This window comes from Peromyscus maniculatus, chromosome 23, assembly GCF_049852395.1.
Source record: "Peromyscus maniculatus bairdii isolate BWxNUB_F1_BW_parent chromosome 23, HU_Pman_BW_mat_3.1, whole genome shotgun sequence".
Lineage (NCBI taxonomy): Eukaryota > Metazoa > Chordata > Mammalia > Rodentia > Cricetidae > Peromyscus > Peromyscus maniculatus.
In genome coordinates this window covers 60,774,833-60,802,324 of record NC_134874.1, presented here as the reverse complement: position 1 = coordinate 60,802,324, position 27,492 = coordinate 60,774,833, and the positions used below count along the sequence as shown (strand labels likewise).

The following is a 27,492-nucleotide window of genomic DNA, read 5'->3' as shown; positions in this document are numbered from 1 at the left end:
AAGGCTGAGTCAGGAGAAACCCCTGCCACTATAAGAAGTAAGATGTAAAGTACCAGTAAGTCAAAAGTCACATGGCAACTTACAGATTAATAGAAATGGGTTAATTTAAGATATAAGAACAAGATAGTAAGAAGCCTGCCGTGGCCATACAGTTTATAAGTAATATAAGTCTCTCTGTGTTTACTTGGGTCTGAGCTGCTGAAGGAGCTGGGTGGACACAGGAAAACTCCAACTACAGTGGATAATTAAATCATGTTAGGCATAATTTTGAGCTGGTCTAATACATAATGGGTTCGTGTTGTACTTGGAGTAATTATATCTTGTTTAGGCAATATTAAGACCTGGTTATTGTTTTACATTTGGAAATTAATCATGACATCCAAAGATATAATTGTGTGTCAAGTTGATAAGGGTGCAACTGTGAGAGCTATTTTTGTTTGTCAAATTTATTACATCTGAAATTCATTAAAACCCCAAAATGGAGGGGCATGCCTGTGAGGTATTTTTGCTTAATTTGAAGAGAGAAGATCCACATGTAATCCTGATCTTTGCATTAGAAAGACATTCTATTAATCTGGATATTGATGAAGAAAGAAACACCTATAACTCAGATATTTTGAACCCAAAAGCCCACTTGTAATCTCAGCCAGGCCTTGTGCTGGAAGCCCATATAAAGAAATTGAAGAAGGGAGTTTTGCTCTTTAGCTGCTTGCTCTCACCTTGCTAGCAATTCCATGCCTTCACTGGCATTGGAGCCAACTTCCTTGGGATTCCAGACTATACTGCTGATGGGCTGAGACATCAAGCATAGTGGATTGAGCAACAACTGGATTCAGGGATTTTGCCAGTATAGCCAGCCAATGTTCAATTAGCTGGACCACAGCCTCTAAGTCATTCTAAAATATAGCCTTTTGTATATATAGATTTCATTCTGTAAGATGTTACCCCATAAAACCCTGATCAATGTACCAGACAGGTATAGCATTTTTAGAGTAGTTTGGGCCCGACAATAGCACTGAGTCCCATGGCTGGGAAATCCTTGCGCAGCTCAAGATTCCTGGAACTTACTGAGATACATCCCAGCCTGTGAGTTCAGGGTTTACAGGAGTGTGAAACCTCACCTGCCTAAAGAAGAGTCTCAGAATGAAGTTTCAAATTGCATTTTATTCATAAAACACATTCATTTTACTCAATGGGGGCTTTCACAACAGCAGTCCTTATATATAATGTATAGCCTTAGCAAACTATTAAAACAATGACAAGAATATAAGAAATAACAAAAATTAACAAAATCTTAAACCAAAATGAAGAACACCAAAATCCAAAGCATAAATATCCCAACATATAAACAAAAAAAATAAGCAAATTTCAAGATCACTTGGAATTTCACTATGGGAGAGCAAATGAGGCTGTCTTATTCTCTGCAGTGAATAATCTTCACCAAAACTTGCACATGACATGGCTTCAAGTCAGCTTGCTCAAGTCAGCTTCAGCACTGCACTGGAGAGAATCTTATGCTTTTGGGTGTGGTCTGTCTGGATGGCAGTGTGATGTTAACACAGTCTTCCTTGTCGGATTTCCCATCACATATGGAGTCATCTTGTCAAAGCCCTTGATAGGAAGCTGACAGAAGAACTCTTGCTCACCCACATGTCCTCTTCATTTTGTTTTGCCCCTCACTGGGGCCACGTGCTGATGGATGTCAGGGTTCTTAGTAATTTGTGTTGTGTCCTCTAATCTCAGACTATTTGTGATACAATCTTTTCTCTGGGAATTGTGAGCCACAGATGTGGATCGGATTGTTGCTGGATTACCTGATGGTAGGTTGATATTTGCCTCACTAGTGAGTTCACAGCTGAAAAGAGGTGGCATTTTCTGAGGAGGCCGTGAACCTGGAGTGTAGAATATCATGCCTTCAAGGTGTCTCTGGCTTCTTCCAGCCTTCTCAGTTTTCTGAAGACATGCTATTAGGGAAAATTAGCAAAGAAAATATTCAGAAACAGTTTTGCTGTGCCACTGTCAAGAAAAATCAGGGCCTATTTATCCCTAGTAATCAAAAGTTAAGGAAGAAAACATGCCCCATGAATACCCTGGCTGCTGGCGATGGGCCTCAACGGTGGCTTACTTGCCTGGAACATAGTGTTTCTGTACCAGCAGCTCCTTCTGCAGGAGGCTCTCTTCCTGGGCTGTGGTCTGCTCCAGTTCCTGCTGGATGTTTTCAAACCTAGGGGAGGAAGGCAGCTGGGGCACAAGCCTGGTGGGGACCTACCATGTCAGCTTTTGATCCCCCACCAGCTCTACTCAGCTAGACAATCGAGCATTACCTTTCACCTGAGTTCATTCCTTGCTTCCCTAAGGGAAAAGGGTCACAGAGCACCTGGGCAGGATTTTTTTCTCAGCTTTTAAAAACTGGTAGAAGTTGAACTGGTAAGTACATACTGTGCTGGCTTAGAAAAAAAAACAGCATATTCCTCCAACAGTCCAAAGACATCATTTTGGAGAAATATCAGTATGTTAAAGTCTTAGGCACAGTTCAGGAAAGGTATCCCTGGCCTTGATTAGATACCAGGTGAATGTGAACCTCCTGGAAAACTCTATGCCTGCCCTCTAGTGGAGCCTACACAGCAATGCAGAGAAGGCTCTGGTTATTCCTACAGTTTAGAACCCTGCATGGGATTAACTAAATTGTCAGCTCCTACTCTGTTTATGACCAAGAGTAAATCTTCTCATGAGAAACTGATAAACACTGCAGAGAGCCTGCAATCAGCAGGAGTATGCTTTATGCAAATTTGCAAAAGGTGGACACTTCTCTCTAAACGTGATGTTCCTGATGGAAAAGATGCAGGGGACACACTTTCCTTCATGATCAATGATCCTCCTTTCCACGTTTCTGGCTGCTATGGGAATATTTGTGGGGAGATCTAATCTAAGAGGTGAGAGACTAGAGCATACAAGAGTTCTCAAAAAGGAAGAAGGGCACAGTCCCCATGAGACCAAGGAGAGAGCATATTGCTTCCTGTTGACTGAGTCAGCAACAACACTCTGAGGCGTTCTTTCCCTGCCCATGGCTGGCAGCTTTGCCAATTGACAAAACTCAAAGAGGACAGAGATCCAGGTACAGCAGACCCACTTGGATCCACCTGCTTCTGGAAGCCTGGGCTCCTACCTCATCTGGGACACAGTGAAGTGATGCTGCAACTTTACTGCCAAGTCCCTTTGCCGGGTGAACAACACCTTCTGCTTCAGCAGGGACTGAATATTTTCCTCAAGACTTTGAAGTTCCTGTTCATTGGAAGATTGTGTTTTTAGGTGAGGTTGTCCTAACCATGTACATAAACATGCATTCTCTCTCTCTCTCTCTCTCTCTCTCTCTCTCTCTCTCTCTCTCTCTCTCTCTCTCTCCCTCCCTCTCTCTCTCTCTCCCTCTCTCTCTCTCTCTCTCTCTTTCTCTCTAGCACACACATGTATATGGATGCACACATACAAGCACACTACATTCCATCCACACTTAGTTTTCCAGATAACTCTTATGTAAGAAGAGATCACCTGGGATACTATGGAGAACAAATTTACCTTTCATTAACCTACACCCTCTCTACCCATATTCCTGCCTGGAGGCAGGAAACAGAGGATGCTCTGAGCACAGGGATGTGGAGAATATTGTGTGCTTTTACTCAGTTTTGATAATTTTTCATTTTATTTTTAGTTTATATGTGCAGATGTATAGCCTGCTTGTGTGTCTGTATAACATGTGCATGCCTGGTGACCTGGGAGAAGAACTCAGTGGGTAGATAAGTCAATGCAGTGCTTGCCTTGAAAACCTGTACACAGACATGTGAACACCAGTGTTCCTGGATCTGTAATCTAAGCTCTATCAGCAAGTTCCCCAGTCTGTGCATTGAAGGCTTAGTTCCCCAGCACAGGACCACTGGATGGCAGTGGACCAGCCCCTTGCTCTCACTCAGTGCTTCCCAGGGCCTCCAAGGAGGGCAGCTTCCTCCTAAAGAAGCTCTCTATACCACAGGTTGCCTCCATTTAGGCCCAAAGGAATGAGCTCAGAAAACTAGAAAATCTCTACAATCCGGAGTCTATATTAAACTTTCCTCCAAGTAAGCTGATTGTGTCAGGGATTTGTTTGAGTAACAGAAGGTTGACTAACTCACGGCCAAATGACTGCATATATTATTCCATACTTCACAATATCCCATGGACCACATTATATGTTTGCACTCATCAGTAATGGGTATCTGAAGAGTTTCTAGTTGGGCTGTTCTGATGAGTCCTGCTGTATCCCTGTTGTCCCCTATTCTCTGTGGACACCACTTTCCCTTCTGGAATCAATGCTCCACCTGAAGTCTGTAGTTCCACTTTCTGAATAATTGCACATGCCTTCTCACAGGGCTGCACCATTTTACACTACTAGCAATGTCTGAGAGTTCTCATTTCTCCCAACTCTCCATCAGGCTGAATTTAACTCATTATGAAGAAGTTTGGAATAAAAGCAGTTTCTGAGTGCTGCAGACACAACATGGAGTGGGTACTTGAGAGTATGATGAGCCTAAGCGGTACCCTAAGACAACCTCTTCTCACACCTCAGCATAGGTGTGGGACTTCTGCTGGGCTGGGATGCAGCCACAAGCACCTCTGCAGTTCAGAATTTCTCTGAGAATCAAGTCCAGGCCAGCTCCAAGGGCAAGGTTAGCTGAACAAAAGTAGGGCAAAGGTGAATGGAAAATGGCAGCAAGCAATGAGGAAAAGAACAAAACAGGATGCAGGGAAGTCATCAGTCACCAGCCTCCTTTCACCCAGAGCAGAGAGGGACACAAACCTTTCCGGCCTTTCCTGCCTCTCATTAGCCTCTCTCTCACCTTCATGGACCCCATTACTTTGTTTTTCTCCAGAGGATTTCTTTGCAGATAAATAATTCTGCCTCTACAAATACCTGAAGAACTTTTAGCTTGCATCAGTTATGTGGCCTTTGGTTGTAGTTAGCTGTGTGTACATGAAGAAGGATGTGCAACAACATCTGTCCTTTGATGGAGGCAAAGTGGTACTAACCAGATTAGGCACAGTACTTTCTCATTGAAATCCATCTCCATCATTCTTAAAGATGTTCCATTGTTCCGTGAGAGAGTGAACATACCCACAGAGGCTCAAACACACATTCTCATTCCTCAAAGATACACATAAAAGCAACAACAACAACAACAACAACAACAACACACACACACACACACACACACACACACACACACACACACTCACACAAACCTTTCTTGAATCCAGAAAGGTAAGATACAAGGCTAGAATGTTGCAGCACCTTTTTATACTCCAGGGGGAGGTAGTGGGTCCTCCCTACTGTCTACAAGCCTCTTAGACCCAGCAAAGCTCTTCTGTCCTAGCCTGAACTTATTTCCCTTCCCAGGGAAGTTCTTAACACCAGACTCACTGATTGTACAGATAAGTAACAACCTCTGCACAACTGAGTTGGACCACACAAAACCAAGTGCTGGGGGAAGAGGGTGGGACATGAAGCCTCCCGATAGTTTTAAGTTGAACCATCATAGTCTCCTCACTAAACTTACCCCGACTCCTCCACAGAAGACATCGACATCACTAGAGACTAGAAGTCACCCATTGGCATTATCCAACAACTTTTGACCAGATTACAGTGCACATTATATGAAAACAGTCCCAGGCCATTCAGTGGAAGGTTATTTAGGTCATCCACAGCACATTTCTAAAACGCAGCACTCTATACAACTATGAGTTGTACTCTGTCCTAAGAGTGAGCTTCAAATATCAGGCTACATGTTGTGAAGCCAGTAGACAAAACAGACCTTTCCTGGAAAGTTACCTCTACACTGTGAAAGTAAAGAAGTCTACTTTTTTATTTTTAAAGTAGCTCCATTGTTTGATTTTTGTTATTTATATTAAGACGCATTAATTCCAAAGTAATAAACATATTTAAAAATGAAGAGAAACCAACAAATTAGTTCTCTTTCTGAACAAAGGAACCATTTAGCAATGAAATGAGACAGAAAAAGACAGGACACTCTATGGTGAGGAGACAGGAGATCCAAAGATCTGTGGCTATCCAGCTTAGCCAGAACAGAAATTTTCAGGTTCAGTAAGAGACTCCGGCTGAAGGGAATAGGGGAGAAAGCAACAGAGGACACTCGATGTCATCATCAGACCTTCCAAAACACCCACAGATGTATATACACCCTCAGACAGACATACTCACACACAGACAAACACCCCTCCAATCATCAGTGATCAGAATGCAGTGAGGAGGACATCACACTGGATGAGGATGACATTGCCAGTTGGTTTTAGACTCCTCACACTAGCTGTTATAAGAAAGTCCCACAATTCTGTATCATTTTGGACTAAAAATGCCTGGGGAAGCATGGTGTGTCTCTGCAGGCTATGTTGATGCAGTTGGCTCAAATCTGTCACCCTGACCCCCACCTGTCATAAGCCCTTGCCACATCCCTGGTCACACAGTGAGCTTCTGAATGTAAGATCCAGGATGGGAGAACTGGCCAATGCCACTCACAACAAACAGTACTGACAAGCTATTAATTTAATTTCTGTTACTGTGAACCAAGAGCTTGGCCAGGTAAAGAGAACACCATGGCAGTCTGGGAACAAGAGGGTAAAATGCCATATGGCACCCAAAAAAGATGTCTATGAGCCCCGGTCATTTTGCTTTTTCAGGGGACGTTTCTCCTTCCATGCTGTGTCTGCTCTGATCACACATGACCTCTGCAAAAGCAAATGAGACCCAGACCCTTGACCTGACTCACTCAGATCTCTGTGGCTACCATTATAGCATGGCTCCTCCCATACTGACATACAGGTGAGTGGTATGTGATTGACCTGTCTCCCTCAATGGACTGCGGCTTCCAGCCAAGCAGTAGGGTTTGCTTGCCTAAAAGGCTAACTCCCAGAAAGACTTGTGAATGGTCACAGAAGTGAACTATTGGATAGGATGGGTCAGGTGGATAAGTGATTAGATGGTTACATGAGTGTGTGTATGTGTGTGTATGGTCAGACAGGTGGCCAGGTTTGCCCTGCTGCTTCAACCTACCTGCAGCTGCCTTGTCCAGAGGTCATAGATCTTCTCATGGACCTCTTCACAGAGCCTCTTTGCCTCCTCACAGGACTCTTTTAGTAAAATCTGCTCCCCCTGCAGCTTTTTCTTGTCCTCTAGCAAGATTCTCACTTTTTCCTTCAGCTGAGTCTGTTCACTCAGGTGCTGACTGTAGAGGGTGCTGAAATATCACAAGAAATGATGTTCTCAGATTCCATCTGCCACTCCTGCCTCCCAATACCATGATTCCTGCAAGGTCCTATGTACCCATCCCCAACAGCCCTGGGCTGGAGCCCTCATTAGTCATGGCAGCATCACTCAGGTACAGGCAGAAGCCAGATAATAGTCAAATTCCAGAAAGATTTACACTACTTCTGAAGACCCTAACAGCAAAAGGGATCCATGTACCTCAGAAGATTGGATCTGCTGCCTCCCACACACATACCCTGGTACTTAACTGTTCACAGTATTGGGAAAACATGAGCAGGTAGAGGGAAAACATGGTCTGAGGGCGACAGAAGACCCATCAGGAATACTTTCCATCCATGTGTCCCATAGAAAACAGCTATGTAAGCTCCTGCCAGAGCCACAGAAACCATTCATGGTGCAAACTATGTTTTCTGTATAGAAGTTCCAGAAGCTGACAGGAAAATATTGGGAGGGGTTCTCAGACTCTTCACACTTAGGAGAACTCAGTCTAGGAGGCACAAGTCCAAGAGGAATGAGGCAGGCTGCTTGCTAAAAGGTAAACAGACTAGAACCACAGCCCTCACTTTGGCTTAAGGTGGAGAAGGGAAGAAGATTCTGTGGGATGTCTTTCTGTATGCCGTGAATATGTATTGCTCCCATTGGTTAATAAATAAGCTGCTTTGGCCTATGGCAAGGCAGGAAGGAGCTAGGCATGAAAGTCCAAGAGAGACAGAGAAGAAAGGCAGAGGTGGAAGAGATGCCAGCTGCCACCCAATGAGCAACATGCCAGCAGTCTGGCATTCAGCAGCCATGTGGGAACACACAGATGAATAGAATTGGGTTAATTTAAGATGATAGAGATAGCTAGCCTGAAACTTAAGCCATTGGCCATATAGTTTGTAAGTAATGTGAGCTTCTGTGTCTTTATTTGGGACCATTTTGCTCAGGAGGCAGGTGGGACATATTCCTCCTGGCAGCAGGGTCAGGCAGGACTGGAGAAACTTCAGACAACAAGAAGCAGACCTTAGCAAGTTCTGGAGTCCACCCAAGTCAGGCACTCACTGGTAGATTTTGGTCTTCTCACTCAGCTCTGTGCACTTGTACAAGGCCTCACTAAATTCCTTGGGTAATTTCTTCACATCTGACATATCCTTCTTATACTCTGTGTTCTGCATCTCATTCTCTGAATTCAGCCTGTGGTAGGGCATAGCCCCAGGAGCAAAGAACCCTGTGAACACAGACCTCAGGGACCCCATGAGTTAAGGTCATATTTTGTACTACCCTAGCCTACTGAATGTCACACCCTGAATGCTATGTACTGGGAATTCATGATGTGCATTAATTAGACTTGCTACCCTGCTCCAGGGCCAGGAAAGCCTGGGTGTCAACAGGGAGGGAGACAGGGCTCCATGAGCTCCCTCAATAGGCCTGGATAGGTAGACTAGCACTCTAAGAAGGTCCACCACTGTGGGCCTACCTGAAAACTGCGATGACATTTCAACTGGTGTGAGAACAGAAATGCTTTGTCCTTACAAGGATACCCAGAATTCATCATCAGTATTGCCATGCATGAGGCACTCTATGAGGATGTCTTTATAAACTCCCAAGGGGATTCCAATGTGGCACCAGTGTGAGCACAGAGACTGAGTACAGTGATGCTCAAAGTGGAGCTCCCTGTTTTCAGCACTTATATCACCTGAAATCTTTGAATCAGGCAAATCCTCAGGACTACTATCAATATCCAATTCAAAAGATCTGAAGGGACACATACACACACACACACTTTAAGGGAGCCTCTCAGAGACAGTACAGAACACACTGAGACCTAATCCTGAGCACAAAGAGATGTATTTCCCCAGCAGGGCAAGCATGGCATTGGGAGCCTGCCTCTGGATCAGGCAAAGGCAGACAACACCCAGCAGGCTTTTTCAGCAGTGGGATTTTAAATAGAAAGGTTAAGTCTGTGCTAGGGTGAGTTGCTGAGATCTGATTGGACAGGTTGGCAAGTGTAGCTGAGTAATGAATTTTGATTGTTGGACTTTGGTGTTTAGTTTCAAGAATGAGTCAATGTCCACAAAAGGGAATGAACTTTGGGGACTAAATTAAGGAATGCAATCTAATGGTTTATCAAGGGAGAGGGAGGTGAAAAGCGCAAAACCTGAGACTACCATGTTTGTGATATTTGGACCCCTAATAGGGCAATTCACATGCACACAAACCCATCCACAATTAAGATGCCAGAGAAATTCAGGTGGGTGGCATTGTCTCACAGTATAAGGAACAAGACCAGAGAGGAGCTGGGATGGACTCCAAGCCTTCCATTCACACACAGATGGTGCAAGAAGGATCACCAGGCCTTTCAATCTGCTCCGAGAGCAACAAGCAAAAATAAATATCTGGTCAAATACAGAGACTCAGGTTAAACTCAGAGCACCCAGCATCTCCTACAAGCCGACACCTGCCAAGGTCTCTTGAAATGCATGTTGTGATCTTACACCTTAGTGCCCCTCTCTGTGGATTGTGATTCAGGCCACAGGCTCTGGTTTTCATTAGGAGGAATCAGAACAACCTGTGTCCCATCTCACTCCTACAGGCTTCAGTTCTGCCTCTCAGATGCATTCAGGAAAATTTGCTTGTGCAGATTGCCCTGTAGGTGCAGCTTCCAGTGACCTAAGGACTGCTGGAATTGACACAGTAAGGTCAAGACAGTCACCAGAGAACAGGACATGATGAATACCTGTTGTTCAACTCATTGTTGTAATGGGCCAGGAATTCACGCAGTTTATTCCTGTCATTGGTCATCATCTGTAGCTGAAGTTTCAGTTTTTCCACCTGGTTCAACTGCTGCTCTTGCTCAGTGAGGAAGAAGGGTGTGGATGATGCCTTTCTAACAGTCCCTGTAGGTACATAAACACAAGTGTATTTGTACAGATGAATGGCATACGCCAAGAAGATCATGTGGTGTCCCAAGAGGAGGCCTGAGGAAGAGGAAAAGCATGGAACCCAGTGAAGCCCTCAAAGATCAGAGCAGCTCTCCTTAAGCTGGGCCTCATAATCCATGTGTCTGTCTCTAATCACCATGGCTAGATATATGCCTCATCCCCTACTGCAGCCCCACTGGCCCTGAAAGACATAAGCAAGGCCAGCCATGTTGGTTTGGAATTGTCATCTCATACCTGATGTGATGCAAGGAAGTCCAGGAGTCCCTAGTGCTCTTTGCCTGCAGCCCTCATAACCTGTGTCCATGACTAAAAGGAACTGAATGTCTCTGACTTGGGTACATGGATGGAAAATTTCCCTCCTTGGTATTTACATCAGACATAAAGTGCAACAACATCCCATTCTGATACTGCATTAGTGGTTCTGTGCATCCTGTTGCATTCTTTGCCACTCAGAATGAACTGAAGGAGGTCGAAGCACAGCAGCTATAGACTTGACCATCCCTGGCCCTCTGCCACTGAACCATCAGAAATCCTTCACCTTGGATCTGCTCTTTAGGAACCCGGATAAGCAGCATAGGCCCATTGCTTCATGATCACAGCCACTGAACCCCAATACTAGAAGGTCCAGTTCTAGCCTCACCTCCTTAGCAAACTAGGGCTCTCTCTGCCAATCAGTGTGATCAGTCTTGCCAACATGTCAATTTGGTGAACTCTATAAGTACTTAGTGAATGCCTCAAGGGAAGTTGACATTGCCCAGACTCTGGTGATTTCACAGAAGATGCCAAGGGCTCTCCAGGATACAATAGAGTTTCCAGAGAATGGACTGTTAGGGCCACTGCCAATGGTCATCACCTATCTGATAACAAGCTCTTCCCCAATTCACCAAAAGCCAAGCTGCCCTTTCCAGGAGCCTTTCCTGAGAAACAGGGGAAGGCCTTCAGCACCTCCTCCTTCCAATCCTGAGATCTCTCTGATTCATTAGAATCTAGTTCATTCTAATTCAACAGTTCATCATGTGTGGAGAGCAAGAGTCATTTTCCAAACACTTCCCAGAAATGGCTCTTCTCATTCTTATAATCGTAAGCTAATAAGATGAGAAATTAAGGATGCTAAGAAATTCGCTCAGGATAATGGGGAAGGATGATCAGTTCCATGAGATGAACAAGCACATTAGAGAAGATCCACGGGGCAGTTACAATGTATTGGAATGGGGGATGATTATGTGGGTCCTGTCAGAACAATGATAAGTCGTATTGGAAATGATGGAACTTTTGCTAAAACCTTCAGCAGAATACATTTCAGCCATCATGAAGTTAGCAAAAGTGTTATCAACTACTGATAGGTATGCCTGAAAATATTTAAGGACTGGGCATCCCCAGGTGAGCCCTCAGTCACCAAGAACAAATACTTACAGGAAGAGTGATGTCCCAGTCCTGCACACAAGGTAGAGGAAAGAGGACTGGCTAGTGAGAGGGCAGGAACTCAGAAACCTTAGGGGTCACTGACATGCAGCAATACTTGGTGGCTCCTGCCCTGCCAGTGGTTGTTATTTAAAATGTGAGACTCTCCAGCTCTGGCCAGGGGACTTTACTCTCCCTGTTATTAGTGACACACATCAAAAGAAATCCAGTGTGGGTGAAGTGCAGGGCTGGAACTGAAACCTCTTTAGTCCCTCTGTGCTTCCCTCCCACTCAGAGTGAAAGCAGAGGGCCCTCAACAGAGCAGCTGCAGCCTTGACCATCCCTGGTTCTCTGCAAACTAACCATGGAAAATCCTCAACTCTGGGTTTGCTCTTGAAGAACTCAGAGGACCAGGATAGGCCCATTGCTTCTCAGAAACTCTCCCCTCCTGAGCCCCACTCCTGAAAGGATCAGCTGCAGCCTTCCTCCTTCAGGAAGCTCCCCTTCCCGTTCCCAGGACTCACTGTGATTTCCCCAGAACCATTTGTTTCTTGATGTGTGACATGGAGACTGAAAGCCACCTTCTTTCTGCCTCCCTCTGATCTCCCTGTGCTCGCCATCCTGTCTCCCAAGAATCCTGTTCAGTCTAGTCAGCATGTCTGTCGGTGAAACAAGAGGCACTGCACCAATGCCCCAATGACAGTTGGTGTTGCCACAACACTGGTGACATCACATGGAATGCCAGGGCTCTCCAGGAGACAGTAGAATGTCCATGTGCTGATGTCACATGGTATATCTGCTACCCTTTGCTTTGCATTTAATATCCATTTAAGAGTAAGCACATACCATATTTGTCTTTCTGGGTCTTTGTACCTCCCTCAGTTTCTAGTTCCATCCATTTGCCTACAAATTTCGTGATGTCACTTTTTTTTTAACCACTGAGGAATATTCCATTGTGTACAGATATCACATTCATACTATTATATCCTTCATTTGAGGGCCATCTAGGTTGTTTCCTGGTTCTGGCTATTACAAATAATGCTGTTATAAACATGGTTGAGCAAGTGACCTGTGGCATGATTGAGCATCCTTTGGGTATATGCCCAAGAGTGGAATAGCTGTGTCTTAATATAAGTAGATTCCTAACTTTCTGAGGTACTGCCCTACTGATTTCCTGAGTGGCTGTACAAGTTTGCACTCCACCAATAGTGGAGGAGTGTTCCCCTTGTTTCACATCCTCTCCAACATAAGCTGTCATTAATGGATTTGATCTTAGTCATTCTAACAGGTGTAAGATGGTATCAGTGTCATTTTGATTTTCATTTGCTTGATGGCTAAGGATTTTGAGCAATTCCTTAAATTTCTTTTTGCCAATTAATATTCTCTGTTTCCAATTCTCTGTTTAGATCTGTACCCCATTTTTTCAATTGGATTATTTGGTAATTTGATGTCTAGTTTCTTGAGTTCCTTATATATTTTGGAAATCATCCCTCTGTCAGATGTGGGCTTGTGAAGATTTTTTCCCATTCTGTAGGCTGTCATTTTGTCTTGTTGACCCTGTGTAGCACAAATCTTAACAGTTCGTATTAATAAAAACAAACCTGGACCCAGGTATTGGGGTGAATGCTGAATGATCAGAGAAAGAACAAGCCACAGCTAACCTCAGCTTACCAATTTCTCAGTCAATCCTGTTTCCTCAGACTGGAAGCCTCTGACTTCTCATCTGAATGGATCCAGATGAACTCCTGCTAAAAGCTAAAAGCTTAAAAAAGGCTCTAGTTCCTGGTCCTCATGCCTTTCATCCCAGGAAATGATGGCAGGAATCAGAAAAAGTATATAATGTGTGAGGACCAGGCACTATATCCTTTTTTAAGCTTTTAGCTTTTATAGATATAATCAGGAATAGGAAACATCCCTTATATATAACTTACATCGGATCCCATATGGGTCTGCCAGGCCCTCTAGCACAAGGTAATGACTAGATCAAAAAACTAATGATAGGAAATGTGCTGGAGGCCAGAGAATTTCATAAAAATATTATGTCAATAGTAAAGATTTAAAAAACGATTTATCCATAACCTGGCAACAAGCCAAGGAAATGTCCTACTTGTTCTTTTTACAATCAGACTCCATTATCAGCAGAATGTAACCCAAAGGGTACTCAGAAAAATGAAATCTGGCACATGGATGTGTTTCACTTTGCAGAATTTGGAAGACTGAAATATGTACACCACACTATTGATACTTATTCATGATCTCAACGGGCAACTGCTCTGAGATCTGAAAAAGCTGATTCAGTAATCATGCATTTGCCAGAAGTCATGGCCAACATGGTTATTCCTGTATAAATTAAAACTGACAGTGCTCCAGCATATGTCTCTGGTAAAATGAAACATTTTTTTGCTTATTACAATATAAAGCATATTACAGTTATACCACGTAATCCTATAGGCCAAGCAGTCATAGAAAGATCAAGTTGAACTCTAAAGAATATGCTAAATAAACAGAAAGGGATAACAAAAAAACCCAGAAATTGATTACATAATGCTCTTCTAACTTTGAATTTTCTCAATGCTAATGAGACAGAAACAACAGCTTCAGAGAGACATTGGATAATAGAAAAAAACTACAGAATTAAATCACCTTATATACTTTAAAGATATGCTGACCTCAGAATGGAAACCAGGATATGTTTTACCTTGAGGATGAGGTTTTGCTTTTGTTTCTACAGGAGAAGAAAAGTTATGGATACTATCAAAATTGATAAAGCTTAGATTTGAACAAGAGAAACCTCTTGATTAGAAGAGATGATAGTTCATCAACCAGCATGACCACCCAATTTAAACTTACTTACACCACTAACAAATGCTTTTCATTTAATCAGATATAACTTGCCAAAAAGGAACATTTCTAAAGTTAGGCTTGGGGAAGGTTTTTTGTCTTTATCTTTCAGGAGAATGAAGGCTAAGGAATCTGAAGAACACTAGACAAAAGAGAAATCTGAAGAAAAGGACAAATCATCTGGAAAAAAATGTCCCAAGAAAAGGAGTAAATTAGCCTATTGGTATATCACATATAAAATTCCATAAGTCTTCCTAAATGTTAGTTTCTGCTCTTCTCTACAGACACTTAACACAAATCGTCTTTTTTTAGTCTCACTTCAATTAAAAATTAAAGTTGGCTTTGGAGTTGATGAATGGCTCTCTCCTCTCTAACCCCAAGCATTTAAACAGAAAATGCAAAATCTCTGTACCATCTCAAAAAAAGAGCCATCTTCTGATATGGGACAGAAGAAAACAAAAAATTAAAGGACTATTCTATTGCCACTTATCTTGATTCTTTGGTTCTATTTTCATTTTTTAAACTTTTCTTAATGTATGAATTTTATAACAATATTTATAAGATTTATACATATATGTATGTATTTAACTGTTTTCTTGATATTAATGGTAATATAGAGTAATAACAAATTCTAGAAAAAAAGGCTTTATTTAGCAGCCTATACATGTTTTTGTGTTGGAGTCTCTGTCAGTTTGCTGCAGAGAATCATGACCAGGCCTAACATCAAATTTGAAGTCTCCAGAAAGATGATGGGGCGCTACAATGATGATTCTGCACGGACAATAATAATACCATTAAGCTGACAAACATCATCAAAAGATCAGATTTGGACTACAAACTGCTCAGAACAATTTCAAGATGGCTAGCTGAGATGATCCAGCTTCACAGAATACTCAAACAAGGACTTGAGATAAGCCCTGCACTTTGGCATTATGCAGAGACAGGACAACAAATGATATAGCTACCTCTCCTGGAACTTGACAATTAACCTAAAATTTTTATTTTCAGAATCCCCTAAAGATTCCTTTGCCCACAAACAGCAAGAAGCAATTTTAGGAACATGATGTCCACATTCCCAAGAGGTGGGACAGGTGGTTTTTTTGTCTTTTTATGGGTTTGGGATAATTTTCATTGTTTAGGATTATTGATTACAAGTTGTTGTTGCTAATGGTCAGGAAAAGGGCTAAACAAAGGAGATTAGACTTAAGTTTTTTGTTTAAACAAAAAGAAAAGAAAAGAAATAAAAGAGGATATAGATAAGAGGTAAATTATTGAATCTACTCTGAAAAAAAATATAGAAACGATAGAATAAAGGGTAGATTGTTGAATCTACTTTTAAAAGACAACTAGTAGTTTTAAATAATTTACTTTGGATTGGTAAAACACGCCTTTAATCCCAATACCAACCATAGAGACCGGGAGGTCTGTATAGATAGGCAGTGACAAGGAAGTGAGGTAGCTGGGCTAAGAGCCAATGAGAGGGCAGAAGAGCAAGGTAATAATGGCGCAGGTGGAAAGGAAGTAGCTCACTTTCAAAGCTGCAGCATGGTGAGATAAGGTTAGTGGTGGCTATTCCTATTTCCCAGATCTCTAAGGCTTTCACCCCTATATTTGGCTATTGTTTTTTATTTAATAAGACTGCTTTGAAATTTGTCTACAACTCTGTCTTTTGCCTCACAGAAGTTTCTCAGTTGCAGGAGGTCCCATTTATTAATTGTTGCTCTCAGTGTCTATGCTACTTCTCTTCTATCAGGTTCAGTGTAACTGGATTTATGTTGAGGTCTTTGATCCATTTGGACTTGAGTTTTGTGCATGGGGATAGATAATGGGTCAATTTGCATTCTTGCACATGTCGACATCCAGTTATGCCAGGACTATTTGTTTAAGATGCTTTCTTTTTTTTCATTGTATAATTTTAGCTTCTTTGTCAAATATCAGGTGTTCATATGTCTTTGGATTAATGTCAGGGTCTTTGATTCAGTTCCATTAATCTATGTGTCTATTTTTATGCCAATAACAAGTTGTTTTATATGATAGCTCTATATTAGAGTTTGAGGTCAGGGATGGTGATGCCAGACATTCCACCATTGTACAGGGTTGCTTTGGCCATCCTGTGTTTTTTGTTTTTCCATAAGAAGTTGAAAATTGTTCTTTCAAATTCTGTGAAGATTTTTGTTGGGATTTTGATGGGGATTAAAGTGAATCTGAAGATTGCCTTTGGTAAGATCACCATTTTTACTTTGTTGATTCTACCTATCCAAGAGCATAGGAGATCTTTCCATTTTCTGGTATCTTCTTAAATTTCTTTCTTTATACACTTAAAGTGTATCTTATCAGACAGGCTGCCTCAAGGTATTTTATGTTGTTTGTGACTATTGTAAATGGTAATATTTCTCTGATTTCATTCTCAGCCCATTTATCATTCATATGTAGGAGGGCTACTGATTTTTTTTAGGTAATCTTGTATCCTGCCACATTACTGAAGGTGGTTATCAGCTGAAGGAGTTCCCTGGTAGAATTTTTTGGGTCACTTATGTATACTATCATAACATCTGAAAAAAGTGAATGTTTAACTTCTTCCTTTTCAATTTATATCCCCTTCATCTCCTTTTGTTGTTTTATTTCTTTGGCTAGAACTTAAGGACTATATTCATAGATATGGAAAGAGTGAACAGCCTTGTCTTGTTCCTGATTTTAGTAGAATCCCTTTGAGTTTCTCTTCATTTAGTTTGATGTTGGCTGAAGGCTTGGTGTATGTTGCCTTTATTATGTTTAGGTATGTTCCTTGTATCCCTGATCTCTCTAAGACTTTTATCATGAAGGGGTGTTGAATTTTGTCAAAGGCCTTTTCAGCATTTAATGAGATGATCATGTGGAGTTTTTTCTTTTAGTTTATTTATATGGTGGATTATATTGACAGACTTTCATATGTTGAACCACTGAAACAAAAGGTTGCAGAAATGAGAGGACAAAGATTAGATTATTGAATCGACTCTGAAAATAAAAAAGAGAGGTTAAAGATATGATAAGATAGAAAGCTAGATTATTGAATCTACCTTTAGAAGGCAACTACTAGGTTTAAATCTTTCACATTGGATTGGATTTTTGTATATTGTATATAAATTTTATATAATGATACATATTTGAGATTGATTTTGTTAGAAAATACTGTACATATATATCTAGTCTTGTTCAATGTATCATTCCTATACAGTTCATTTCACAATGCAATGCAATTTTCTAGTCCTTGAAAGTTATTGCCATTATTTATGATAATAAAGAAATGCAGATTAGTAGTTAGTTATTACAATGAAACCGGTAGTCATATTATGTCTGTTCTCAAGGTCAAGCAGAAATATATTTTAGATAGATAGGCCATCTTAAAGCACTTCAGTGATCTTCAGAATATGGCATTTAATATGATAACATAGGTTTTTTTTTCTTTTTTTATATCTATGAGACATGTCTACTCCTGGCAGCATCAATCTACTTCAAAGAAGATGACTAGCATTAAAGATACTCAATGTGGTATTCACTTTCTTTGTGGGAAAAGTTAGCCACTGGGCACGAAAGTGGCCTTACATCAACTGCTGACAGTATGCTGTCCAAAATGGACAAGCAGGACACAAAGAACTGCTGCACCTTGCAAAGACAAGGTAGGGCATCCCTTCAGAAAATCCTGCTTCATAGATGAATCTGTCAGATATGCTAGACCTGTAGGCCAAAGATGGATGTCCCAATGTTGCAGAGAAATCTTGAGTGACTGTCCAGGAAACCAGCTGTTTCTGTCATTTCTCACATATTTTGGAAGTTGCTTAGTTATACTTCCTGTTTACTCAGCTAATATTATTTCCTTCTTGGGTCTCTGAAGGAGTTGAAGATTAGATAGTTATAGTTTTCCTTGTTAAGAAATTCAGAAAAGTAACTCACTAAAGAGGTGTAAAGTGTATAAGTTTGAAAGACATCAATGGAGAGTTTTCATTTGGTAATGCAAATTAGGATAGAAGGTGAATTAGACATAGTCCTTTGTATTCACAAAGATAGGATAGATAATGGTATATTCTTTCAGAATTTGACAAATGCAAATGGACTAGACATTGTTGATGTATTTAGTGCCTTTATATGTTATATATAGTTATTGTACTTATTGTATTTATGGCCTATATGTATCGTATATAGTTATTATACATATTGTGTGTAATTTTTCTTATATTAGTTATAACCTTTTGTATTTTAGACAAAAAGAGGGGAAATGTGGTAATATTTTATTTCTGCTCTAACAAAGCTTGTCTGAAAATCAGAAGGAGGAGCTAGCCATTAGTGAACCATAGATGTCTGGAGGTCTGGACAGACAGAAAGGATAGAGCTGGGTGGATAGAGGGAGTGATAATGTGGTGTGAGAGAAGCACTAGCTATCTTTTGGTGGGAGATTCCATAGGGGTAAGAACTATTGGCTTGCTGCTCTGCCTTTCTGATCTTTCAGCTCTTACTCCAATATCTGACTCTTTTTATTATTATTATTATAATAAGACCTTTTAAGATTTGTGTTACATTGAACTCTAGCTGTGGTCTCAACTAGGTGATAAGCTTTTTGTTCCTTGTGGTGATTTTTTTTTCTCTTCTGGATAAAGTTTGATTCTAGTTTCATAGAATTTATTGTTCTTTTCCCTTTTTGCACATGTGTAGATCAAACAAAATTAATATTTTAGTTGCTTTTATAGTCTATATATGATGCTTATCTCTGATATGGAGCTGGTGAGATTTTTACCCAGGATGGTGGCTTCTTTTTCACTTAAGTAATGGTGATCTTTGCTGTACATATACTCTTTAATTTCATGAGGTTTGATTTATAAGTTTTGTTTTTAATGTTTGTACTATTGCAATCCTGTTCAGAAAGTCATTTACTGTGTCAATGAGGTCAAGCCTGTTTTCTACTTTCTCTTCTGTCAGATTCATGGTATTTGGCCATTGATTCCTGTGGAGTTGAATTTTGTGCTTGGTCTGGATAAAGGATTGAGTTTCATTCTTCTCATTAGAGCTATCGGGATTGATTTGCATAATTTGTAGTATTGCTGTCAAATCCCTGAGATGTACTGTGGACTTCTTGTTAAATGACACATGTGTATATGGATATAAATTTATGTATAGGTTCTTACTTATATTTCATTAGTCAATGACTATTTTTGGATGGCAAAGCCATACTCTTTTTAATTCCTTAGGTCCTGTAGTGTAACTAAAAATCTGTGGTAGTACTACCTCAAGTACTATTGTTGTTGCTTATGATTGCTTTGACTAATCTGGGTCTTTTGTACTGAACTATGAAATTTAAGTTGGGATAAATCAGGAAAGGAATTTGTGTGCTAGAAATATATCCTTATTGTGGTTATGTGAAGGCATTACGAGTCTATCATAAATGTGTTCAAATATAAACTTACAGATGATAGGGTAGCAAAAGTCTGTAGGTCACTAAAAGCTAAAGCTGTCACTTTTTTCCTCTGCTACCAGTTTTCTGACAGGATGGGGGAAGAGTATTGATAGCTAGTCAATCTGCATCACAGCTTGAAATGCCTGCTAAGAGGAAAGTCCTTTTTGATCTAAGAGGTTCTTTGGGGCAGTGAGGGAGAGAGAGAGAGAGAGAGAGAGAGAGAGAGAGAGAGAGAGAGAGAGAGAGAGAGAGGGAGGGAGGGAGGGAGGGAGGGAGGGAGGGAGGGAGGGAGAGACCTTGATTTGCACAAGAAACAAAGCAATTAAACAGGAGAAAGAAACAGTTCAAGACCTGAAAAGGGAAACAGATACAATGAAGAACACACAAACAGAGGGAATGCTGGAAATAGAAAATCTGAGTAAACAAACAGGAAACACAGATGCAAGCATAACCAACAGAATACAAGGGATGGAAGAGAGAATCTCTGGAGTAGAGGATACAATAGAGGAAATAGATTCATCAGTCAAAGAAAATACCAAGCCAAAATTCATAACTTTGAAAGCCAGAAGGACCTGGACAGATGTAAGGCAGACACTAAGAGACCATGGATGCCAGCGTAGATTAATATACCCAGCAAAACTTTCAATCATCATAGACAGAGTAAGCAAGACATTCCAAGACAAAACTAGATTCAGACAATACCTATCCACAAATCCAGCCCTACAGAAAGCACTAGAAGGAAAATTCCAACCTGAGGAAGTCAAATACACCCCCCAAAACACAGGCAATAAATAACCCCACAGCAGTAAATCCCAAAGAAGAGAAGTACATATACACCACCACCAAAAGATAATAGGAACTAACAATCACTGGTCTTTAATATCCCTTAATATCAATGGACTTAATTCACCTATAAAAAGACACAGGCTAACAGGGTGGATATGAAAGAAGGACCCATCTTTCTGCTGCATACAAGAAACACACCTCAATTTCAAAGATAGACACTACCTCAGAATAAAAGCCTGGGAAAAGTCTTTCCATTCCAATGGTCTTAAGAAGCAAGATGGTGTAGCCATCCTAATATCAAGCAAAATAGGCTTGAAACTAAAATCAATCAAAAGAGATCAAGAAGGACATTACATACTCATCACAAGAAAGATCCACCAAGATGAAGTTTCAATTCTGTTTGTTTAAAATATTCTTTTTTTTCTTTTATTTATTTTATTTTACAATACCATTCAGTTCTACATAACAGCCACAGATTCCCTTGTTCTCCCCCTTCCTGCCTGCCTCCCCTTCTCCCCAGCCCACCCCTCATTCCCACCACCTCCAGATCAAGGCCACCCCCGAGGACAGAGATCAACCTGATAGACTCAGTCCAGGCAGGTCCAGTCCCCTCCTCCCAGATTGAGCCAAGTATCCCTGTATAAGTCCCAGGTTTATATGAGCGAGAATTGTTGAAACCAAGGTTGGATAAAGCACAGGGACAAATAGCCAAACGAATGGAAACACATGAACTATGAACCAAAGGCTGAGGGGTCCTCAACTGGATCAGGCCCTCTGAATGGGTGAGACAGTTGATTGGCTTGATCTGTTTGGGAGGCATCTAGGCAGAGGTACCAGGTCCTGGGCTCGCTGCATGAGAAGTTTCAATTCTGAACATTTATGCCATGCATCCTCACTTGAACTACCAGCTGTCAGACCATGACAAATAATCTCTCATCACACACACACACACACACACACACACACACACACACACACAGACACACACCCCCTTTAATGCACTTCTAAGTATTGGGCCATGCATGACTTCCCACCAAACCACACACTGACTGCTAGGTATCAGGCATTGCTAAACAAACCATCACACATACCTCTCATGTATTCCTAGGTCTGGATCCAGAATGTAACCCATACAATCCTTTATTAACAGCTGCTTATGAGGTCATACAGGACACTCTCTTGCCACTGTACCCAAATACTCTGCTAGTATTGGTCCCCTGTTAACACCCTAATATCACTGAAATTCCACATACACTGCTAGGGTTCATGCCCTCTTGAACATCACAACCAACCACTACAATCTACAATATTAGCATCAGGGCCCAAAGGATATGACATTTCATCAACCCATATATCCCTGTTGGATATCAGACCTGCTGGTCATTCCAAACTCCATGGCAACTCCTACAAGGCTAGCTGAAGGCCCTGGAATGCACACCTCACCCTGCAGCTGCCTCACATGCACTGCCAAGTGTCAGGCTCTGCTGGCTCCTTCAGTGCCTCACACACACTCTGAAGTGTCAAGCACACTCGGACATCACATTGCACACTGCCAACCTACTTCAAAATGTGAACAGACCTTGACGGACACCAGCCATAAGCTGACACATACTCAGTTGGGATTGTGCGGAGCTTGACATCCCCTTCTTCGACTGCTCCCCTCTGACATGCAATTAGCATCAAACACATTGGACACACCACTACCCCTGTGACCACACATCCACTCTAGGTACCAGGTCCAGTCTAACCTCATACCCCACATTAATCGACAGCATCAGACCATGCTGGGAACATTCCCCTGTCAGGTCTTGCAAAATACCTAGCAATTAGCATTGACGGACACCCTCCTTCTGCTGAAGACACATCCACACTGCTAGGCATCAGCTTCTACTGGACTCCTTCCTATGCTATACCATGTACTGGGTCTCAGGCTCTACTGCTAGTTACTGGGCCATGCTGGACATTAACCCTGTCCAAAACACAGTGCATATAAAGTGCTGTGTGTCAGGTTCACTTGAACACCAAGCTCCATCACACATGGCATGCTAGGTATCAGACAATGTTGACACACACCCTTACCCCCAAAATAGACTACTGACCCAACAAACACTGCAATTTTAAGGCCCTTTTAGACACCTCCATCACTGACATATCAATTTTCTTGCTAACATGCTCCTACTACCACTCTGTGCAGATTTCAGTCATGTATATTGAAGTATATTGTATGCATATACAATAATTGGCTTCAAGTCTTACCCAAAATAGCACCATTCTGTTGACAACATACACTACCAGACAGGGGCATGGGTCTAAACATGCCTGAAAATTAGCAGTGCTTTTGTGGCAGCAGGATGGGTGAAGGAAGAGAAACTTATTAGATGAGGCCATTATCATGCACAATATCCAGGTTAGGACTGGGGAGTCCTGAGGATGTAATACACAGTAGGGCATCCAGGCCTCAGGCAGGTTTCCAGCAAAGCCTGAAAACAAACAGTGTGTTTCAGGCTATAGTGGCAGGGGTAGGAGTGTCCAGCCACATGATAACTAGTTGTACATAGGTGGGTTTGGCAGCAGGACTAGGGGGCAGTAGCTAGCAAGGCCTGTTGTGTGGGCAGCCCCTGATAGTGGGATGAGTCTGTGGGAGAAGCAGGGGGATTCTCTGCAGTGTGTCTTATGAACACAATGGTGTATGTTGGGTGGCAGCAGTTGGGAGCTGTCTGGATTCCTTAGGACATGACACCTAGCAGTCTATGTAGGAAACCAGGGGGGTTGCAGCCATGTCTGTTCAATAGTAATATATGTGGAGCAGTGATGAAGATGATGATGTTATAAAGAAAAGTGTGTGTTTGTGTGTGCGTGTGTGTGCACATGTGCTTGAACTTGTGGTGAGTGGTCAGAGAGTGTGCTGCATTGTCATGGAGATAGCTGTCTTAGAGGAAATGAGTCAATGACTAGGCAAATAGAAGCCACAAACAGCTGTCCATATGCTATAACACAGGTGTCAGGGTCTAGTATTTATCTCTTCCTTAGATCCACATATACATACATGGTTAGGTCACTTTCCTGATAGAAATCGCCTCAGCTATAGCAGTGCCACACCCCCAGAGCTAGGTGTCACATCTTGCTGGGCACTTCTTCCCCTACATCCAAAGGACCATACAGAGCTAGTCTTCTAGTTGGTACCCTTCCCCTGTAGTCAAATGCCTTGTACACAGCCACATACTCACAAACACACTCAGACACATGTGCTTGTATGATCCCATGCACGTGCTCATGCACTCTCATCCAGCTGTCATGTCAACAAGGTCTCCCCCATTCAGCCAAAGCCCTATTTACACAGAACCATCAAAGTGCTGCACTTCTGGGTGTCCATTCCCTACAGCCAAACACATACACAGAGAGCAACAGACAGAGACATAGACAGAAATAGACAGACAGAGACAGACAGAGAGACACAGTGTCTGAGGTCAGGTCCTGCTGTTCCCACTCCATAACAGACAAAGCTGTCTACTCAGGGCTAGGTGTCAGGTCCTGATACCTACCTCTTTTTCTATATTTATAGTGCAATATTTTTACACAGCTAGTTTACCAATATGCACCCCTCCCCTATCATCAGATGCTAGGTACACAGTCACAAACTCAGAAACACACTCAGGCGTGCATACTCCTACAAATGCCTTCACAAATTCAATACAAGCTCAGCTAGCTATGAGGTCCTAGAAGATAGCCACCATACAAGGAAATCCCCACATATGCTACTAGGTGTTAAGTTCTGTGAGGTAGAGGTATCACCCATACAAAAACACAACCCCACATACACCTCTAGGTGATTGGTCCTGTGAGGTGTCCTTCATAGAACCAAAGCACTGCTTACACACAGCCAACAAGGTGCTTCTGCTGCTAGGTGTCCATTCCCTACAGCCCATCTCTCTCTGTCTGTCTCTGTCTCTCGCTCTTTCTTTCTCCTCCCTCTCCCTCATTCCTCTCTCTCTCTCTCTCTCTCTCTCTCTCTCTCTCTCTCTCTCTCTCTCTCTCTCTCTCTCACACACACACACACACACACACACACACACATCTAAGCCCCTGTACTGTTAGGTATACACTTGCCTAGAGCCAAAGACTCCCAATATATGTGATTTGACTGGTCCTTCAAGGTATTGCCTCCATTGCCTCCATTACAGGGAATGTCACCCCCTCATCCACACAAATTACACACACACACACACACACACACACACACACACACACACACACACACACGCAGTTATGTGGCAGGTTCTGTTAGATATACAACTGCTTTAGAGCCAAAGCATCTAAACATCTGAAACAGTCATTAAATGTCTCCAAACCAAAAAAAGCCCATGAGCAGATGCTTTCACTGCAGAATTCTACCAGATTTTCAAAAAGAGCTAATTCCAATACTCTTCAAATTGTTCCACACAATAGAAAGAGAAGGAACATTACCAAACTCTTTTTATGAGGCTATAGTTACCCCGATTCCCAAACCACACAAAGATGCAGCAAAGAAAGAGAATTACAGACCAATCTCCCTCATGAACATTGATGCAAAAATACTCAACAAAATGGTGAAATGAATGAAATCAACATGAGCAACCTGGGGGTGAGGAGGCATAATGGAGGGCAAGAAACAGACAGGGGATGGGAGTTTAGAGGAGAGGGAGGTTTGAGCTGGAACGGGAAGAGAGTGGGAGAACAAGGAAAGAGATACCATGATAAATGAAGACACCATGGAATAGGGAGAAGCAGAGTGCTAGGGAGGTTTCCAGGAATCCACAAGGATGATTCCACCATAGACTACTGGCAATAGTTGAGAGGATGCCTGAACTGGTCTACTCTGGTGATAGGATGCCTGAATACCCCAACTGTCATCATAGGACCCTCATCTGTGACAGATGTAAGCAGATGAAGAGATCCATGGCCACATTCCAGGCGGAGCTCCAGGAGTCCAGTTGATGAGAGAGAGAAGAAATAAAATGAGCAAGAGATGACTGGAAAAAGTACAGAGACAACTAGCCAAACTAGCGGAAACACATGAACTGTGGACCAATAGCTGAGGAGCCTTCATGGTACTGACTAGGCCCTCAGGATAAGTGAGACAGTTGTTTACCTTGAACTGCTTAGGGGGCCCCCTGGCAGTGTGATTGAGACCCATCCCTAGTGCATGTGCTGGCTTTTTGGAGCCTAATGCACAACTGAGGCACTTTGTGCAGCCTTAGGGCAAGGAGGAGGGGATTGGACCTGCCTCAACTGGATGTACCAAGCTCTGCTGACTCCCCATGGGGAGACCTTGCCTTGGAAGAAGTAGAAATGGGGGTGGGTTGGGGAGAGGGCTGGGGGTCAGGAGGAGCAAGGACAGGGGAAGCTGTGGTTGGTATGTAAAGTGAATAGAAAATCTCTTAATAAAAATAAAATAATAGCATGAAATATAGAGGGAGTTAAAAAGGACCAATGGAATTCAAAGGGACTAATGGGAATTAGGCTAGCTTCAAAAACATTGGTGTTCTCTGCCTCAGCTTCTCAAGACTGAATCACATCTGTGCTGGTTAGTTCTTTGTTATCATGATACAGCCCAGTTCATCTGTGAAGAGGGAACCTCACCTGAGAAAACAGCTCCATCAGGTTGTCCTTTAGGCAAGACTGTGGTTCATTTTCTTGATTAATGTTTGATATTGTAGGGCCCAGACCACTGCCAGAGTTGCCACCCCTGGGCATGTGGTCTGGGTTTACATAAGAAATCAAGCTGAGCAAGCCTTCTAGAGAAAGTCGATAAGCATCACTCCTTCATTACGTTGCCTCAGTTCCTGCTGTGAGTTCCTGCCCTGATGTGATGGAGAAATGGAAGTCAAATAAACCCTTTCCTCCCTAAGATATTTTTGGTCAGTGTTTTATCACACCAATAAAAACCTAATGAAGATAACAGGCAAAGGTTATTCTGCCCAGTAAGATTCTCTTTGATTGATTCAGTCAACTTCCCTTGTCTTTGAGCAATATTCTCTGAAGATACCACTGATCTATCACCTTGTTTGATCTTGTCCATCTGTCACCACTGAAGATATCCATCTAGTCTGAATCTGTGATGGAAAAGAAACTGTCAGATGTCAAGGATCAGGGCCATTAAAATCCTCCAGCCAGTTTTTAGCAGGTAAGAGGTATAGCAGGAATAGCTCTTCGGTCAGGCCTGCAGATCCGGAGATTCACAGCCAAACACCAGACAGAGCTCCAGGAGTCCAGTCAAAGAGAGAGAGAGGAGGGATTCCATGAGCAAGTGCATCAGGATCATGATGGGAAAACCAGCAGAGATGACCAAACCAAACTAGTAGGAACTCATGAAAATTGGATCAATGGCTGTGGAGCCTTCATGGGACTGGACTAGGCCCTCTGCATGGCAAGACAATTGTGTAGCTTGATTTGCTTGAGAGGGGGTCCCCTGGCGGTAGGATCAGAATCCATTCCTGGTGCATGAGCAGGCTTTGTGGAGCCCACTACCTATGATGGAAACCTTGTGCAGCCTTGAGGCAGGGGGAAGGGCTTGGACTTGCCTCTACTGGATGTGCCTCCCTGTGGGAGGCCTTGTCTTCTTGTGAGGGGGAGTAGGGGTGGGTTGGGAGGGGGAGGCTGGGGGGGGACAGAAGGAGGGAAGAGGGGGATCTTTGATTGGTGTATAAAATGAATGAAAAAAATTTTTTAATAAAAAATATCCAACCTCACAATATTTACTACAAAATGTATTTTCTGTTAGCAATTGTTCTATAGAAAGTTCACCCATCTCTGCAGCCACCCAGGGCCGT

General features: G+C 42.3%; 1 protein-coding gene and 1 pseudogene across 2 annotated transcripts in view; one reads left to right on the top strand and one right to left on the bottom strand.

The window, feature by feature from the left end:
* Positions 1-27,492, top strand: part of LOC121826294 (cytochrome P450 3A25-like) — a 127,111-nt pseudogene that overhangs the window by 62,232 nt on the left and 37,387 nt on the right. The gene's annotated exons all lie outside the window — the stretch shown is intronic.
* Positions 2,122-8,859, bottom strand: LOC143270448 (disks large homolog 5-like). The gene is made up of 4 exons (XM_076560380.1): positions 8,822-8,859; positions 7,097-7,280; positions 3,167-3,282; positions 2,122-2,224 (listed from the first exon to the last, which is right to left on the bottom strand). Exons 1-4 carry the CDS (start codon positions 8,857-8,859, stop codon positions 2,122-2,124), a joined length of 441 nt encoding a protein of 146 aa, XP_076416495.1.

Coding starts and splice junctions, on each gene's coding strand:
- LOC143270448 (XM_076560380.1), bottom strand. CDS start 8,859: ATGCATGGCAATACTGATGATGAATTCTGGGTATCCTT. Junction 7,281..8,821: donor GATGAATTCTGGGTATCCTT/GTAAGGACAAAG, acceptor GTGATATTTCAG/CACCCTCTACAGTCAGCACC. Junction 3,283..7,096: donor TCTGGACAAGGCAGCTGCAG/GTAGGTTGAAGC, acceptor TCCAATGAACAG/GAACTTCAAAGTCTTGAGGA.